The following is a 15,300-nucleotide window of genomic DNA, read 5'->3' on the forward strand; positions in this document are numbered from 1 at the left end:
GCGCGTATGTGTGTGTCGCTGCACACTGCTCAGCTGTGTGTGTGTGTGTGTGTGTGTGTGTGTGTGTGTGTGTGTGCTGTGCATGAGAGAGAGTGAGTCTCTGTGCGTGTGTGTGTGTGTGTGTGTGTGTGTGTGTGTGTGTGTGTGTGCTGTGCATGAGAGTGAGCCTCTGTGTGTGTGTGTGTGTGTGTGTGTGTGTGCGTGTGTGTGCGTGTGTGTGTGTGGTATTTAGTCAGTGATGATGTAATGGTCCTGAAAAGAGAGTCACAAAACCTCTCCAGTCAAGTGGCACAACCAGACAATCAGTCTGCAGTCCTGCTGGCGCCCCCGAGAGGCCGCCATGGTCATTACTCCTTGTTGTCCTGAGGCTGGTGCTATTTGGAAGTCATTAAAATCTGAAGGGTTCATCCCCTGGGGAGTGCATGGAAACAGTACTCTATGTCTAAACACAAAGTCGGGGCAGTTGTGAGGGATAGATTAACACATTTGTGATCAAAATCAAACAGCAGAGATGTCTTCAATTTTAGTTACGAGTGTGGTCAAGATCCAAAGACACTGGGTGCAACATTTCCCATAATGCAACTCAGTGGTGTCTCGTCTTGTATCCTTGCTTCCCCCGTTTCAAACTCCACAGCCTCCAGTTCGTGATGCTGTCTTTCGGCCGTAGATTAGGACTATTTATGTATATGTATATTTTCTGACGTGAACGTTTTTCTTACACGGTCTTGGGGTTTTTCACAGCACAGTGGTTGGTGGTTCCAAGCTCACGCCTCCTGATGCTGCACCTGGTCCTGATTGGATGGTGCAGCCAACTCACTGCCTTGATTGGCTGTAGACAGTCCCCTGATAGAAGAAGAGGAAGGGAAACCTTTTTTTGAAAACTGGAATAGTTGATGTCTTTCACTGCAACTATTTCAAATATTTAGTTGTTTCTCTGAGTGACTTTCTTTGCCTCTTTGATGATCCTATGCAGTACTGTAAGTTTTACTACACCTGCTCTTTAGAGAATCTTTCCACATAAAACTGACCCGACCTAAAAGTCAGACCTAAAAATAGAAAAAGCCAGGAAGACGTAAAGCAAAGGATCCACAGCAGCAACTGAAACAGTCTGAAAACGGACAACTTTGTACTTTAATGTGATATTTCAATTCATTATTATTTATTATCTTAATTCAATTTTTACTGCACTGACTTTTTTATATCTGTAAGACAAAACTCAAATGAAACATGCATACATTTTCTCTGTTTTACAGCATTTCATCACTTCCTGTCCATATTTGGTAGTTAGCATTAATGACGCGGCTACGTGGAGGCTGCAGAAAATGACAAAGACAAAAGACAAAAACATGAAAAAGAAAGAAAATGCAGAATATAAAGACTGTGTGGGAGCGAGTACACAGAGGGGCTGAATAAACAGACCATGCGTGTGTGTACAAGTATCTATGTGAGGACCAATGTGAGTTGAAGACAGAGAGGACATCTTTGGAAGGTGAAGACATGTTGGCTGGTCGGTCCTCACTTTTGGAACAGATCTTTAAAGGCCTGTTTGAGAGATTCATTATCCGTCGTACAGACAGATAGCCAATGTGTTCTGAAATTGGGTATTTAGTTATGATGGTTACGGTTAGGGTAAGGGGCTTGAAAAAGTCCAACCTGGTTTGTTACGGATTAGTCCAGGTGAACTTGGTTTGGACTGGGTTTATCTGGATTAACGAGGCAACGTGTCATCATACGACGGAAAAAAGGTTACTCCTTACTTTTCGTGCGTTACGAAAGTCCAGCAACACGTGTCTATTTCCGCTCGTTACATAAATACATTTTCTTTTAAATAAACCTCCGTCTTCACAGGAAACAACATAGTTAAGTTTAGGCAACAAAACTACTTCGTTAGGTTTGGGAAAAGATTGTGGTTTGGGTTAAAATAATCACAGAAGTGGCATGACTTAACGGAAGTTACGTGACAAATATTTAAACACACTGGGCACCAACAGCGGTCTCCTGGCTGGAAGACCCATCCACCTTCCCCCCTTGCCCAGTGAGTCTTTGTAGTCTTTATACTTTCTGGTTCATGATTACGTGGATTACATACGGACTGATTATGTGGGATATCTACGAATTACATCCCATTAATATGATGAAGGGTTCACATGGGTTGGTGTTGATGATCACGGGTTAAACAGTAGAATTAACAGTATGTTAATGTGTGTTACAGGTGTGTGTCCATGTGTGTCCATGTTGTCCAACAGAGCTTCTCTTGTCGTTATAAACAAACCCTCATGACAACAGTGTGCTGTCTGATTGGTCAGCTGGCTAATTGACTGTTGGTTCTTCATAATCAGTAATGAAGACTGAAGAGACAATTTAATTAGACCATGTGAGTGGCTAGAGAAGTTTGAGTGTCTGTGTCCGTGTGTTTCAGTAATATATTCAGGTCTTTGTTTGTCAAAAGGCTGTTGAGGCAACAATTAAAACAAAATGGGCAGAGCTGGGAGATTTATTTTTAGACTTTAATCTGAAAGAAGCTATAAAACACATACTATTTTTTGTTCATTTTAATCTTGTTAACTGCGTCTTAAAGGTCCCCTCCAGACATGTTTCAGATCATAGAAAAGAAATCTGCTTTAATTTAAATAATAGTTTGAATCTCATATGTTTTTCCACAACAAAAGTTCAATTAACTAGTAAACAAATATCTAAAAATTGCATCTACTTCTTCTCCTTAAGTTAATTGAAAAATGTAAGAAAAAAACATTTCAATAACTTTCATATTAAAAACGTTTAAATAGTTTAATTTTAAGGTCATTTTATAGCACAACACAGTAAACGCCCTCTGAGATACACTATCTTACATATTTAATTTTTCTCATTACAGTATTTGTGCAATACACACTGCCCGCATGATATCCACAACTACACCAAAACTATCTCATGGCTAAATATCACATGAATGTCAGAATGATGGGCCAATTTATGATGACAAGCATGGAGGACATTTAAGTAATTTAGAGAATCTAGCAGTTATAGAGAGCTAGAAAGTGACCGACTGACCTGTCCCTGTCTGAACCGGGGACTTGTCCCGTGGCATCACCGTCACCACCGCCACCCTACTGTTCAGAGCCGAGCAGAAGGAACCCATCATCAGCAGAAACCACAGCAACTTCCCCCTGCTTTCATCCACATGCTGCTCAGCACAGCTCTCAGTCCCTCTGAGTGCCGCTGACGCTCTCTCGCTCCCTCTCTCTTCATGCAGAGGGGTCTCTCTCCTTTTTAAGCAAGAGGTTGCAGACAGGAAAGGAGGGTCAGTGTGTGTGTGTGTGTGTGTGTGCGCAGCAGGATGTTAAACCACTTGCACAGGACACGTGCAGTTTATAGATTACAATTTATAGATATAGCAGCGCAGGTTTACCATTGAAATTCATGGTAATTTTGGTCCTTGATTTAATTCAGGGTTAAACCAAAGCAGACTCTCATTTCTAGTCGGCAACAACTGATTTTGCTGACTGAAGTGAAAAGTTTTAACAATTTCATAAACTGTAGCTAGCTGCCTAGCGTTAGCGCCATGAATTGGTTGACATTTTATTGTTTCCAGCTGATTTGTTTTCATAAATATGCAGTTGATGGCATGATATCATGCTAACAGACTGAGGCTAAAGCTAACAGGACCCAAGCAAAAAGTCCTCGTCCTCACCAGTTGACAGACCGAGACGCTCAGAGCGCTTTCACACCTAAACTCAGTGGCAAACTCAGACTGAGGGGCAAGGGCCAAAGAAAGGGCGCAGGATGCATTTATTCATTATTCAAATTGCAAAATGTTTTTTTTTTGCAATGCAAATGACGCGTAGTTTAGTTACCCCGTACAACCTTAAAAGCAGTCGAGTTTTTACAGCAACACACACACATGTACATGTGTCGAGTTCGAGTGTGTGTGTGTGTGTGTGTTTCGGGTTAGTGAGAGAGAGACGAGTGTCCTCAGTTGTGTGGATTCTGTTGCAGGGCATAGCTGTTGTGTTGTTGTGTAAATGGTATTATTGTGCATGATATTAGACTTGGTGGTGTGTGTGCAAAGCCTGTATGGCCTAGTTGATTGTCTCGGCTTGCATCCATGAAATCGTGTAGGCCTACATTGTGTATTAAGTCTGGGTGAGACTTCAGCATAATAACACTGGAGCACTAACGGGGACCCCACGATTGCCACCGGGTATTTCGCGCACAGACACCGAGTCTTTTTCATTTTAAAGCCACCCTAGAGGGCACTTTACAATGTTTTCTCTGCTGCTGGAGAAGTAGCATAGCGGTTTAAATCCAGTTTAAAGGCCATTTTGGGGGATCTATTAATGGAATGTATTCATAAATATGATTTCATTAGTTTATAATCACCTGAAACTAAATGAAGCATCGCGTTAGTTCAAACACAGCCCACTCTCACCTCAAGGCGGTCTATTTAAATATGACTCCCTCGTCACTGATCATTGCTCCACCAATGCTGCTACAGCCACATGTGCTGCTGGCAAAGCTTTGCCCCCTCCGCCCCATCCTCCACCTTTTTTATAGTATTCAAAGTCTAGCTTTGGGCTCACTCCTGTATACCCGAGGGGTTTATGCACGGTGCTCCCTGTTTTGGCTTGGCAAGCTGCTTGGCTAATCCAGGGAACATTTTAAGAGCGGAGCAGCGTAACTTTATTTCAATTTGTTGCAATAAATGGATAAAAATCTATGATGACAGTGTTCCTGACTGAAAATCGTGTTTTCGTTAGCTGAGAATGAGTCCTTCATATCTATATAGGGAGCTGGTCCTCTTTGTGGAGTCCGCCATGTTGCACCGCCATGATTCTACAGTGGCCCAGAACGATAAACCCAAACACTGGCTCCAGAGAGAGCCTTTCGCAATTTTAGGTTACCTGAAGGCCACCGTAGTTCTCCAACATTGTAAAACTGCGGTAACGTGAACCTGCAACCACACCGCTAGGTCACCAGTGATAACAGTAATAACAGTGAGCAGTTACAGCAAACATTTTTACTTCTGTCATTCAAGTTTTTATTAATTTTCATGCTTAGAAATAAAACATTTTGGAGTTTGTGGCTTCCCACCGCTCCGAAACAGTGAAGATCGTTCAAATGCAGAGAACTAATTTCCCCCCACAGAGATTTAATCTAATTCAACAAAACACAGACGTGACTATGAGAATAACAACGCCAAAACACAAAGAAGACATCGTTAATAATAACAAGAAAATAATGCATTGTTGTCTCAAATCCTAGACAAATAAAACCACATCTAATAGATACTGCTGGAGGAAGACAGTCATGTGTTTTTGGAATTTGAATGAATGGATTTCCAGCATGTGGTATCTTATGCCGAACCCATTTTAAAGAGTTTAGGTGGTGTGCAGTATTTTAAACAGTATCAATCTCACATTGTCATATCATCTAGTCTGATTATTCTGGATCATTAATCCAGAGTAGAACCAGACCCGTCTCTGTTCAAAGACAGACACTGCAAAAATCCCAAATATGGCCTGTTTTAAGTCTTGGAATTACATGAAATATTTCTCATTAAAGTCAAACTTATTTGTTCTTAAACTATCTTACTGCCCTATATGGCATTTTCACTTCCTCCTTCAGTGTTTGGATCCGTTAATCGTCGCCGTTTTGTAGCCCCTCAGTTGTTCCAAGAAGCCAGGGTTGGGGGACGAGGCGGCCCGGGCCGATTTGACCAATGAGAGGGCGGCGTCAAAGGACTGGCCTTCACATGACATCAGGTAGCCAATGACAACTGCCGGTGCCCGCGACACACCGGCGTTGCAGTGGACCAACACCGCGCCTTTCTGAGAGACAAACAGAAGGAAATATTGATATTTGAAGCTAAATTGATTTTAGCCACTTGGGGGAAGAATAACTCTACAAGACGATAAAAAACACGGACATACCAAACATATTATCTTGTTATAAAGTTGGCAAACAGTTGCCTATTAACACATCCAGCAGAAACAGATCAACACACAGTGTCCACCTGATGAATAGTCCAATAGTCACTCTCTTTCAGCTCTGTTTGTGGTCTCCACCAACTCCTGAGGGAAATATCTCTTTAGCTGCTCTATGCTCCAGTACGTTCATCAGCTAGTCTCTAACTGTGTCTAACATGATTTGCAGGGACGCTCTCTGAACATTAGAGGGCTCTACAGACCAACAGCACAGAGACGACTTCAGCCTGTTGAGCTTTACACCACAACAGGCTCCATCACTGATGTGCTGTTTAGTTAATGGATAGCTTGCTTGTTTGTTTGTGTCCATTATCCTCTCCATTACAGCCTCTATTTCCCTTCTCATGGAAGGTTTTCGCCACAGCTGTGCCCCCGATTTCAGGCTGAGCCTCGCATCAGGTCTGTGCTTACTGCAGACAGAAACAAGCCGGTATCAACCTTCTCATCTGACCACTGAGAGAACGGAAAACATGAGTTTTACTCAAAATGCCACTATCAAGACAGACAAGTTTGTATTTTTTTTCTCTCACCAAAAACAAACGAATTTTGAGAAGAGCATGTGTACAAGCCTGAACATTCAGGTGAAACTAGACCGGAATGTGTTAATTGTGTTAAATTTGGACTAACTCAATTTTAAAATGTGTGTACAAACAGGTAGAAATTTGAAAATCTGATTGGGTTTAAGAGCTGTTAGGTTCAGGTACATACTTGAAAATATCAGTTTGAAGGTTTGTAATATTCAACTAAAGAACTGTGGTATACATTGGTAGTATAACGTTCCTGAACGTCCAGGTTTTTAGAGCCCAAACCTTTCGAAAAAATACCCCAAAATGTCAAGACACGACACGAAACCTTGGATTGAAAAAAAATAGAATTTACTTCAGGCACATCAGAATATTTTAACATATATATTATAATGCTTGAACATTTTAGGACATTTTTTCACTCGGGTCGTAATGCTGCAAAAACCCTTTTAACCTTTTAGCATCCTCCACCACTTTATGAATCTGTACTGCAGTCATGAACTCAGTCACATGATTCATGTCATTGTCATTGCAGCGGCAATGTGTGAAGGTCATTACCAGCCAAATGGCCTGCTGGGTAATCTGACCCTGCATTTCATTGTAAAGGCATCAGTTTGATTATCAGGGCTGGAATTACTACATACATACACTTAACAATATCATAATGAAGACACACACACACTTCGCGTAATCATACACCCCTAAGGACTTCCTAATGACTCGCTGTGTGTGTGTGTGTGTGTGTGTGTGTGTGGTGTCATGTTAAGGTGAGCCGCAGGCTTCGCTGCTAAAAGCTTGTATGACACTGAGATCTGATCTGTGTGCAGTTTAATAAATCATGAACAAAACTAAACATCTATTATTCACAACAGGAGAGAGGAGAGGAGATGTCGAAACATGTGTCACATGTCAACCCTCATTTTAAGACCCTTACATTTGTCTCCTTACTCCCATAATCCCTTTACTTGATATTATGAGATTGTTTCCTGTTGTAGGACTTGATCCGGTCATGTGGTTTCACCTGAGCTGCATCAGCTCTCACCTCCCTTATTTGTTTAGTTTACAGTATCTTTATTTTTATACGGTTTATATCGCTCTTTGTGTTTGAGGACTGTGTGTCAATGAATGGATTAATTAATTCACCCGTAGTAGTGAGAGTGATGTGTTACCTCGCTGCGAGCCTGCTGGATGAAGTCACAACACTCCTGGATGTGAAGCAGCACATCGGCGTCGGGATGATCCAGAATACTGACGGTTTTATAGATGAACAGGTCGGGGAACACATTCTCCACCCCGAAGGCCACATTCAGGATGTGAGACACCTGATGAGGAAGAGGACGAGGTAGTAACTTCATCTTGATAAAGATCTCTTTTAGGAGTAATGATGATGATGTACAGCCATAAAATGTTGTTTTCACTTTCTTTATTCAGGCTTTAACTTTGTCACTACTACTTAATAGCGACAGCTCTGCTGTGACATTTAAACTGAACGATCAAAGAGAAAGGTCGTCCTGTAAACTTTACTGACCCTCACTGAGCAGCATACGTCACCGTTTTGTAAAATCTCAGGAACTGAGAAAAAAAGATCTGTTTTCAAATGTACTTTTTGTCATATATTGTTATTTCTAGAACTAGGCAAACAGAAAAAGCTATAAATTGGCATTTCACAGGTAAAATATATGTTCTAGGGCTGTTTTGTATGAAACAAATCATTTGAAATTGCTTTAGTTGTTGTTTTTTGTTTTCTTTATTCCTTTTCTCACGTACATAAACATATTTTGAGTTTTTGCCACCAGGATTCCCATGATGCTTTGGGTCATCTCACCTTGTGGTTTTTCAAAGTGCCAAAGTCATGTGCAGCATCTTGAGAACCTACACACACACACACACACACACACACACACACACACACACACATACATACAAACACAAAGTTAGGTATAGTTCAGGGTTTGTCGTTGTTTGGCACAAGACGCTGTCCAGGGTGCTGAACCAAGTTAACCTGAAAAGGAGTTTGTGTCTACTGCAGGTCAAAGGGTCATTTATGTTCCACCTGTGAACCAGTGAACCCTGTTGGGTCATCTCTCCCTCTGTCCTCCCCCACGTCTGGGCTCATGTTACCCTCTACTCTGAGCCGGTGGCGGTTGTCAGTGTTGGTGAACTGAAGGTGACTCCCAGGACAGGACAGGGCAAGGCGGGAGGGAGTGGACCCATCCATCGAGTGGAGCTGCTACTCGGTGGGTCATGCTGCTTTATAGACAAACCCAGGTTGTAGTTGGAAGTAGACAAGTCACCACAACTGCAGTGGCACCTCACTTGTAAAACATGCATATGACACTCGAAATGTATTTGTTCAATTACTAAGCATCTTTGCTGAGAAATGTTTCCAGCATATAGTCTACAGATACCATCAAAATAATCTTTCAGACAACTTGATGTCTTCTGTTCTGTTATCAGCTGCTACAGCAGTTAAAAGCCACATGTATTTGGTCCACCTGGGCGCCAGCCAGTGTTTATTTTGCTAGCTTGGTGCTCTCTTACATTTCATGTAATTATTAGTAATCGCATGTTTCCAATATTTATTGAATTCTTATTTTCTTCTGATTACAATGCATGCAATCATTATTTTAAACACAAGCTTGCAGGTAATACATTTAATTCGCCACATACATCCTTGCTGTGGAGGTCAAACAGTATCTGTAAATTAATGTTGTTTTATTCCAAAGCCCGTGTCACATAACAGGTAAATCAGCTGCCAGATCTCTTTTTCATAGAAGACAATATGTTTGACCCTGAGGAACAGCTTTACATTAATTGTCAAGCTGTCAAAAGCAAGAAGGAGAGGAGTTACCTGTGGTGCAAAGGGAATCATGAAATAAAAAGGTTTATGAGTTTGTTTGTGTTGTATTTTATCTTTGGCTGAGTTCATACTGATGTAGTTAGTAAAATGACAGACTCAAATTTGGGATTGTTTCCCATTGTTGGTCTTGATGGTTGTTGGAACTATTGTAATGATTTAGACAACAGGAATAACTAGACAAAGTGCAATCCAGACTGGACAAGTTGAACTGGAACTGGAGCTGAAACATCACAGAAACATGTCTCACCATCCACCTCTTCGTCCAAACTTGCCCATTTCCTCTGTTTCCTCACGTTTTTCACACAAATTGAATCAGAAATGACTGAAGGTGGACTTTAGGATGGAAGGCCATCTCCGATTGTTCTCACAGAATTTGGGAAATAGCCTCGTGACAGAACTGTACTAGTGGTCAACACGGGGGTGACAGTGGTCCAGCCAGTCGTTATGTGTCACGTGTTCACTCACCCAGCAGCAGGTAGGGCTTGACGATGCCGACCTGCAGGTCCCAGGATGTGTCGGGGACGTATCCCAGCATCTTCTCTGGGGGGGCGGGGTCTTCTACCACGGTGATCGTAGAGCCCTTCCAGGTCTCGATGATCCGACGGCCGCTCAGCGATGTCACGCGGGTGCACTGCTTCCTCAGCCGCGTCCGAGAGAAACTCTTGATCTCCTCAGTCAGGGACTGCATGACTAGACCAGACCAGGTTGAACTAAACTGAACTGGAGTGAACCTGAAACGACACATGAAATGTAGTTTGATTGATATTTATAATAGATAACCTATGACAGATTAGGATAAGTTGAATAGAGAATTACAGAACAATACATATACACTGTAGTTGTAACATGCTCAATATTTGCTAGTTTTGCTAATTAGCACTAAACACAAAGTACAGCTGAGGATGATGGGAATATAGTTTTGTAAGTTTTAACTTATCCAGTTTAAAATCTCAACATCTTCAACTGTCTGGCACTAGGACGTTCACATTTGTGGTTTTAAGTGAACAGCTAATTGATGGATTGTCATGAAATTTAGTTAAAACATTCATGTTCCCCTGAGGATGAAGTGTAGGAGTTTTTCTAAGTTTTCATCCATCAGGTTAAAAGTTGAATTTGTAAAATACTTTAGTTTGTGACTAAACACCTGCACAACACACAAGTACAGCTTTGGCGTAGCCTCACCTGTATTTTGTGTTTAGTGCTAATTAGCTAATGTTGGCATGCTAACATGCTTAACTAAGATGGTGAACATCGTAAACACAGCTAGAACAATACTATTAGCAGAGAAATTAGTCTATACATGAGATATTTTGTGTATAGTGTGTATATTATACAAAAAAACCTGTTTCTTCAGATGCTCAGCGTTGGTCCGGTTTGGTTCAGAATGCCACTGGTTCACTTTCTAGTCCAGTTTAAACACCAGAAACCAGAGAAGAGTGGTGATCCAGTTCAGTTTCCAGAAAGGGAACACACTTCTTCCGTCATCACATTTGGTTCAGTAAGACCTCCTCATGACTGGTCCAGGTTCCTACTGCTGACTAAACCTGGTCCACTTAAGACCAGGTCCAGAAGAAAGCCAGTCTTACTAGTTGTAGTCCTGTAGTCGGTCTGTCTGGGTTAAGCTGTGAACTGGATAGACTCTGCTGGAGGTGAGACTGAACTGCTGCAGTGTAACATGAAACCTGCTGCCTGTCTGTCTGTCACTAGTGACAGTGACACATCTACCAAGTACATAACGAATACCACAGACCTACACCAAAGTCAATTCAATTAAAGTTAATTTTATATATATGATAAAAAAAAACTACATGGCACATTTTGGTGGTGGTGTCTTTGATCTCATTTTGGGAAAAAAGCTCATAAACACACCAAACAAAACTACAGATTCATGCAACCTATTTGTAACATAATGGCACTAGACAATATTAATAATCTTCACATCAGGATTAAAAAGTTATAATATGAATGGGTGTATCGGTGGAGGATGTTGTTTCCAGTGTGGCCCACAAGAGAGAGCCACATCCCTGCTTTTATGAGCTGCTAAAGACTTTAATTTAAGTCTGCAGAAACTGTAGTTTGAAATTGTATTTCGATTAAGACATTTTGTAAATGATTTACTAAAAACAATGACTTTAATAAACCTGTTTCACATTCATTATAATAATATGTGTATTTGTGTTGCACTTTTCGTGTATTTGCCCGTTCAGCTCAGTTTGTGCTGGTGTGAAAGCTTCCATGAAGACTACACAATTGGGCCGAGACCGCCTGCAAAAAAGAGTCTCGGTCTGCTTCCAAGTGGACTCTGGTAATGTTTGTGATGAGTGTGAAGATGTTCTCTAATGCAGCCTTAGAAAGGGAAAAGAAGGTGGCAAAAGAGGTGTATTGAGCTTGTGTCCTACTGTATTTTGACAGTCTCCCAATCAAAGGTGAGTGTCATTTTTGCCTTCAGACATGGTCTCCACTCATTTTCCACATCAGCTTATGTTTTGGGAGTGAACTAAAGGGGCAGTCAAGTGTGTAGACCTTCGCCACAGTCAATCCACTCTAAAATGTAATGGCTTCTTCACTGGCCCATGCTTCTCCCCTCCACCAAGTTTCATAAAAATCGGGGCAGCACTTTTTCCGTAATCCTGAAAGGTCTCGCAGCTTTAACAGATACAGAATGTGAATATCCTAATGCCTTGTTTTATTTTTTGCGTCTGAGCTCACCAGACCTCTGCAGCCCGCGCCTCATCTCTGCTGCAGGCTCGAGGCTCCAGGCTACACTAGCAGCTACTAACATAACACACCTGAATCTGTCAGCAGTGGAGTTGCATTGCGTGTAATGGATGCATCAAGTTTTGACAAGAAGAATGTGTGAAATAAACCATCTTGAGTCCAACAGTGTTAAAGGAGTACAATGCTAAATCGGTGAAGTACTCTTTTGCAGTAATGCACCAATGAACTCCAGCACTGTTTCACATTTTATTGTATTTTTTTTGCAGCAACTTACAGGCAACACTGATGCCAGTTAAAGTGTTAACAGTAAATTACTGCAATTTCAAAAAATACAGAAAGAAAAGATATAAACGAAGTGACCGAAAATGACATCTGCACAATATCCATAATGCTCTGAAAATTACAGTAACTAACTGTAAATATGTTTTGTGGTTTACAAGGCATTTTGTGGCGTTTAATCGTAATAATTACAGAAAGCATTGCACCCTCAGATCAAATGTAACTTTAGTCCCACCATAAAGCTCTGTAGCAAAATCAGTTATCGTTGCAGGTTACTTTCAGTCCTTTGCAATATTGTATGCGTGTCCGTGTCCGCGTGCATGTGTGTGTGTGGGGGGGGGGGGGGGGTACACAGCTGCAGTGTTATTTGTGTTGGAAAAGATTCTGGTAGTTTCCAAGAATATTTCTACATACAGAGGGCGAGAGAAACAGTTTTCTGGCTAAACAACAGCCACAACACACACACACACACACACACACACAAAGGAAGGGAGAGAGAGAGAGAGAGAGAGAGAGAGAGAGAGAGAGGTCAGGTTTCTACAGAAGTTTGTTTTGGATCTCAAAAAGAGAAGAGGAGAGGAAAGGAAAGGAAACAAGGAGAAAGGAGATAAGAGGAGAAGGTTTTTGATTGCATTGGAATGTGTGTGTGTCTGTGTGTGTGTGCTCCGCTGATAAGATTTGTCCTGCCAATTGTGAGCAGCTTTTACGTCACTAACTGCCTGGCAGAGATGAATTCATGAGAAGCGAGAGAACGAAAAATATAAAGAAGGAAAGAAATAGAAGGAGAGAGAGAGAAAGAGATGAGGAGAGAAGGAAGGATGGAAGGGAAAGTGCTGACTCAGTTCTCTGCATGTTGATCCATGAGTCAGAAAACCCAGAGACCCTGCGTGTGTGTGTGTGTGTGTGTGTGTGTGTGTGTGTGTGTGTGTGTGTGTGTGTGTGTGTGTGTGTGTGTGTGTGTGTGTGTGTTTTCTGTGTGTGTGTTGGCTGTAACTTGACCCTAACATGGGAAGCTCCTCCAACATCTGACAACCATTACTGCTATCACACACACACACACACACACACGCTGCAGTTTGCTGCGTCATACTCGGCTTTAATGGACCAATAACCGAGCTGTTAATGCAACAAGCCTGCTGGGGTCAAATGTCACCACCAGTTGGTGAACCAGTCAGCCAGATTCAGATTAAGATCACATTGAGACTGAGACAGAATGTACAATAAAGTCAAATCAAATGAAAACAGTTAATCCACAAATCTGCTTTAAGATCAAATATGAAACAAAAGTGCAAGTGACCAACTAAGAGACTTGTGGATTAAAGTGCATTTTATACTGACGGCTTGAGGAATAAAACAGTTCTTATATCTTCTTTAGATTTTATTTTGTAGAAGTCTCTTTCCACGTGTCAGGTCGCTGCGCCTGAAATTGGAGTGAAGGGGATGGGTACTATCATGTGAAGTTATTTCCATTTTTGTAGTAGTGGCTGGAGCCTGGCTTGTTCCTGTTTGGGCATGTTTCCAAACACACAGATAAGACCAAAAGACAGAACACTTTAAAACATTCAAATTCGACAGTTTACGTTTAAAATGGCTACGTTTCGTTCGTTCTGCTGGAATTTACAGTTTTTTTGAAGTGGCAAAGTGACCATTTCTATTATTTCACCGTTGATTATTTCGTGGCAGGCTGTGCCTATTTTGTTTTCTTCTAAACAAAACAATTACCACCTCTTTAGTTTTCTTGAAGTTTAAATCCAAGAAATTGTCCGTGCACAACTGTGCAAACGTTGTCGTCCAAGAGAAGCCTGATTAAAGTACAGGACAGATTTTCTTCACTTTCAGACTGTTTTTTTGGATTTGGAGCTCGTCATGGTTAAACGTTGTGTAATGATACTCGTTACCCTGAGAGGGACGGGGAGACGTTTACATAAAAACACTAGCTGCTGAATGTATAAACATGCTGCTTTTGCTTTTTAATGATTGTAACAGTGAATAAAGACCTACCCGGTTTACTTTTACACTGTGATCTTTATCTTTTTTGTTTCACTGCTGAATCAGTTCGTCATCAATTCGGGGAGTGCAGTTAGTGACAGTGTGGGCTCCATGGTGACGTAGCTCTGACAGCTTGACGGAGGAGCAGCGAGGGGCGGGGCTTAGCGAGGGGTCAACTGAACTTTATTTGCTGGTATGCGGTTTACAAAAAAACTGTTAATCCACTTGATCAGCATCTAATTGACTCCCATATTTGCTGGCTTCTTCTCATGGGGGAGAAGTAAGGTATACAGCGGAATTCCTGCAGGGCATGCTGGGAGATGTAGTCAGATTCTCCAGCGGCTAACTGGGCTTCAGTCTGCTCCAGTGGTGGAAGTAACTGTAGTAACTGCTGGTGGTGGAGCTACTTTTAACTACTTCATATACAGTTAGCTAGTTTCGTTAGAGGTTCCCAACCTAAGGGTGGGGCCCCTCCAGAGGGTCATAAAATAAATCTGAGGGGTCGTGAGAGGATTAATGGCAGAGGAAAGAAGAAGAAGAAGAAGAAGAAGAAGAAGAAGAAGAAGAAGAAGAAGCACCTTGAACAGGGTAAGCGGTTTGGATAATGGAATGGAAAGAAGAAGATACACAAATCTGTTTCTGGTTTCTTTTCATTCCTCTGTGATTTGTTTGTGAAATGATGAGATAATTTGAACAGTCGAGTATATAACTCAAGAGATATGTGAAACAATGCAAGAGGCCCCCAATCACACACAGATTTTCTGGGAGGTGGTCACAAGCCAAAAAGGTTTAGAACTTGTTTAACCTTAAACAATGTGTTGTATTTTATAATACAATCTGTATCTGTAAAGTGACCAGTAACTAAAGCTGTCAGGTAAATGTAGTGGAGTAAAAAGTATGAAGTAATAGAAAAATAAAAAAGTGTTAACATTTGCAAATCTGTCTGTTT

General features: G+C 41.4%; 1 protein-coding gene across 1 annotated transcript; it reads right to left on the bottom strand.

The window, feature by feature from the left end:
• Positions 1 to 5,618: 5,618 nt before the first annotated feature.
• dusp19a (dual specificity phosphatase 19a) lies at positions 5,619 to 10,053 on the bottom strand (the record flags this gene model as incomplete). Its single annotated transcript, XM_079170603.1, has 4 exons — positions 5,619 to 5,825; positions 7,675 to 7,827; positions 8,331 to 8,377; positions 9,831 to 10,053. The coding sequence occupies 4 exons, from the start codon at positions 10,051 to 10,053 to the stop codon at positions 5,619 to 5,621; spliced, it is 630 nt and encodes a 209-aa protein (XP_079026729.1).
• Positions 10,054 to 15,300: the final 5,247 nt, after the last annotated feature.

The sequence above is a fragment of the Pholis gunnellus genome, assembly GCF_910591455.1.
Source record: "Pholis gunnellus genome assembly, chromosome: 12".
In the NCBI taxonomy this organism is placed as follows: domain Eukaryota; kingdom Metazoa; phylum Chordata; class Actinopteri; order Perciformes; family Pholidae; genus Pholis; species Pholis gunnellus.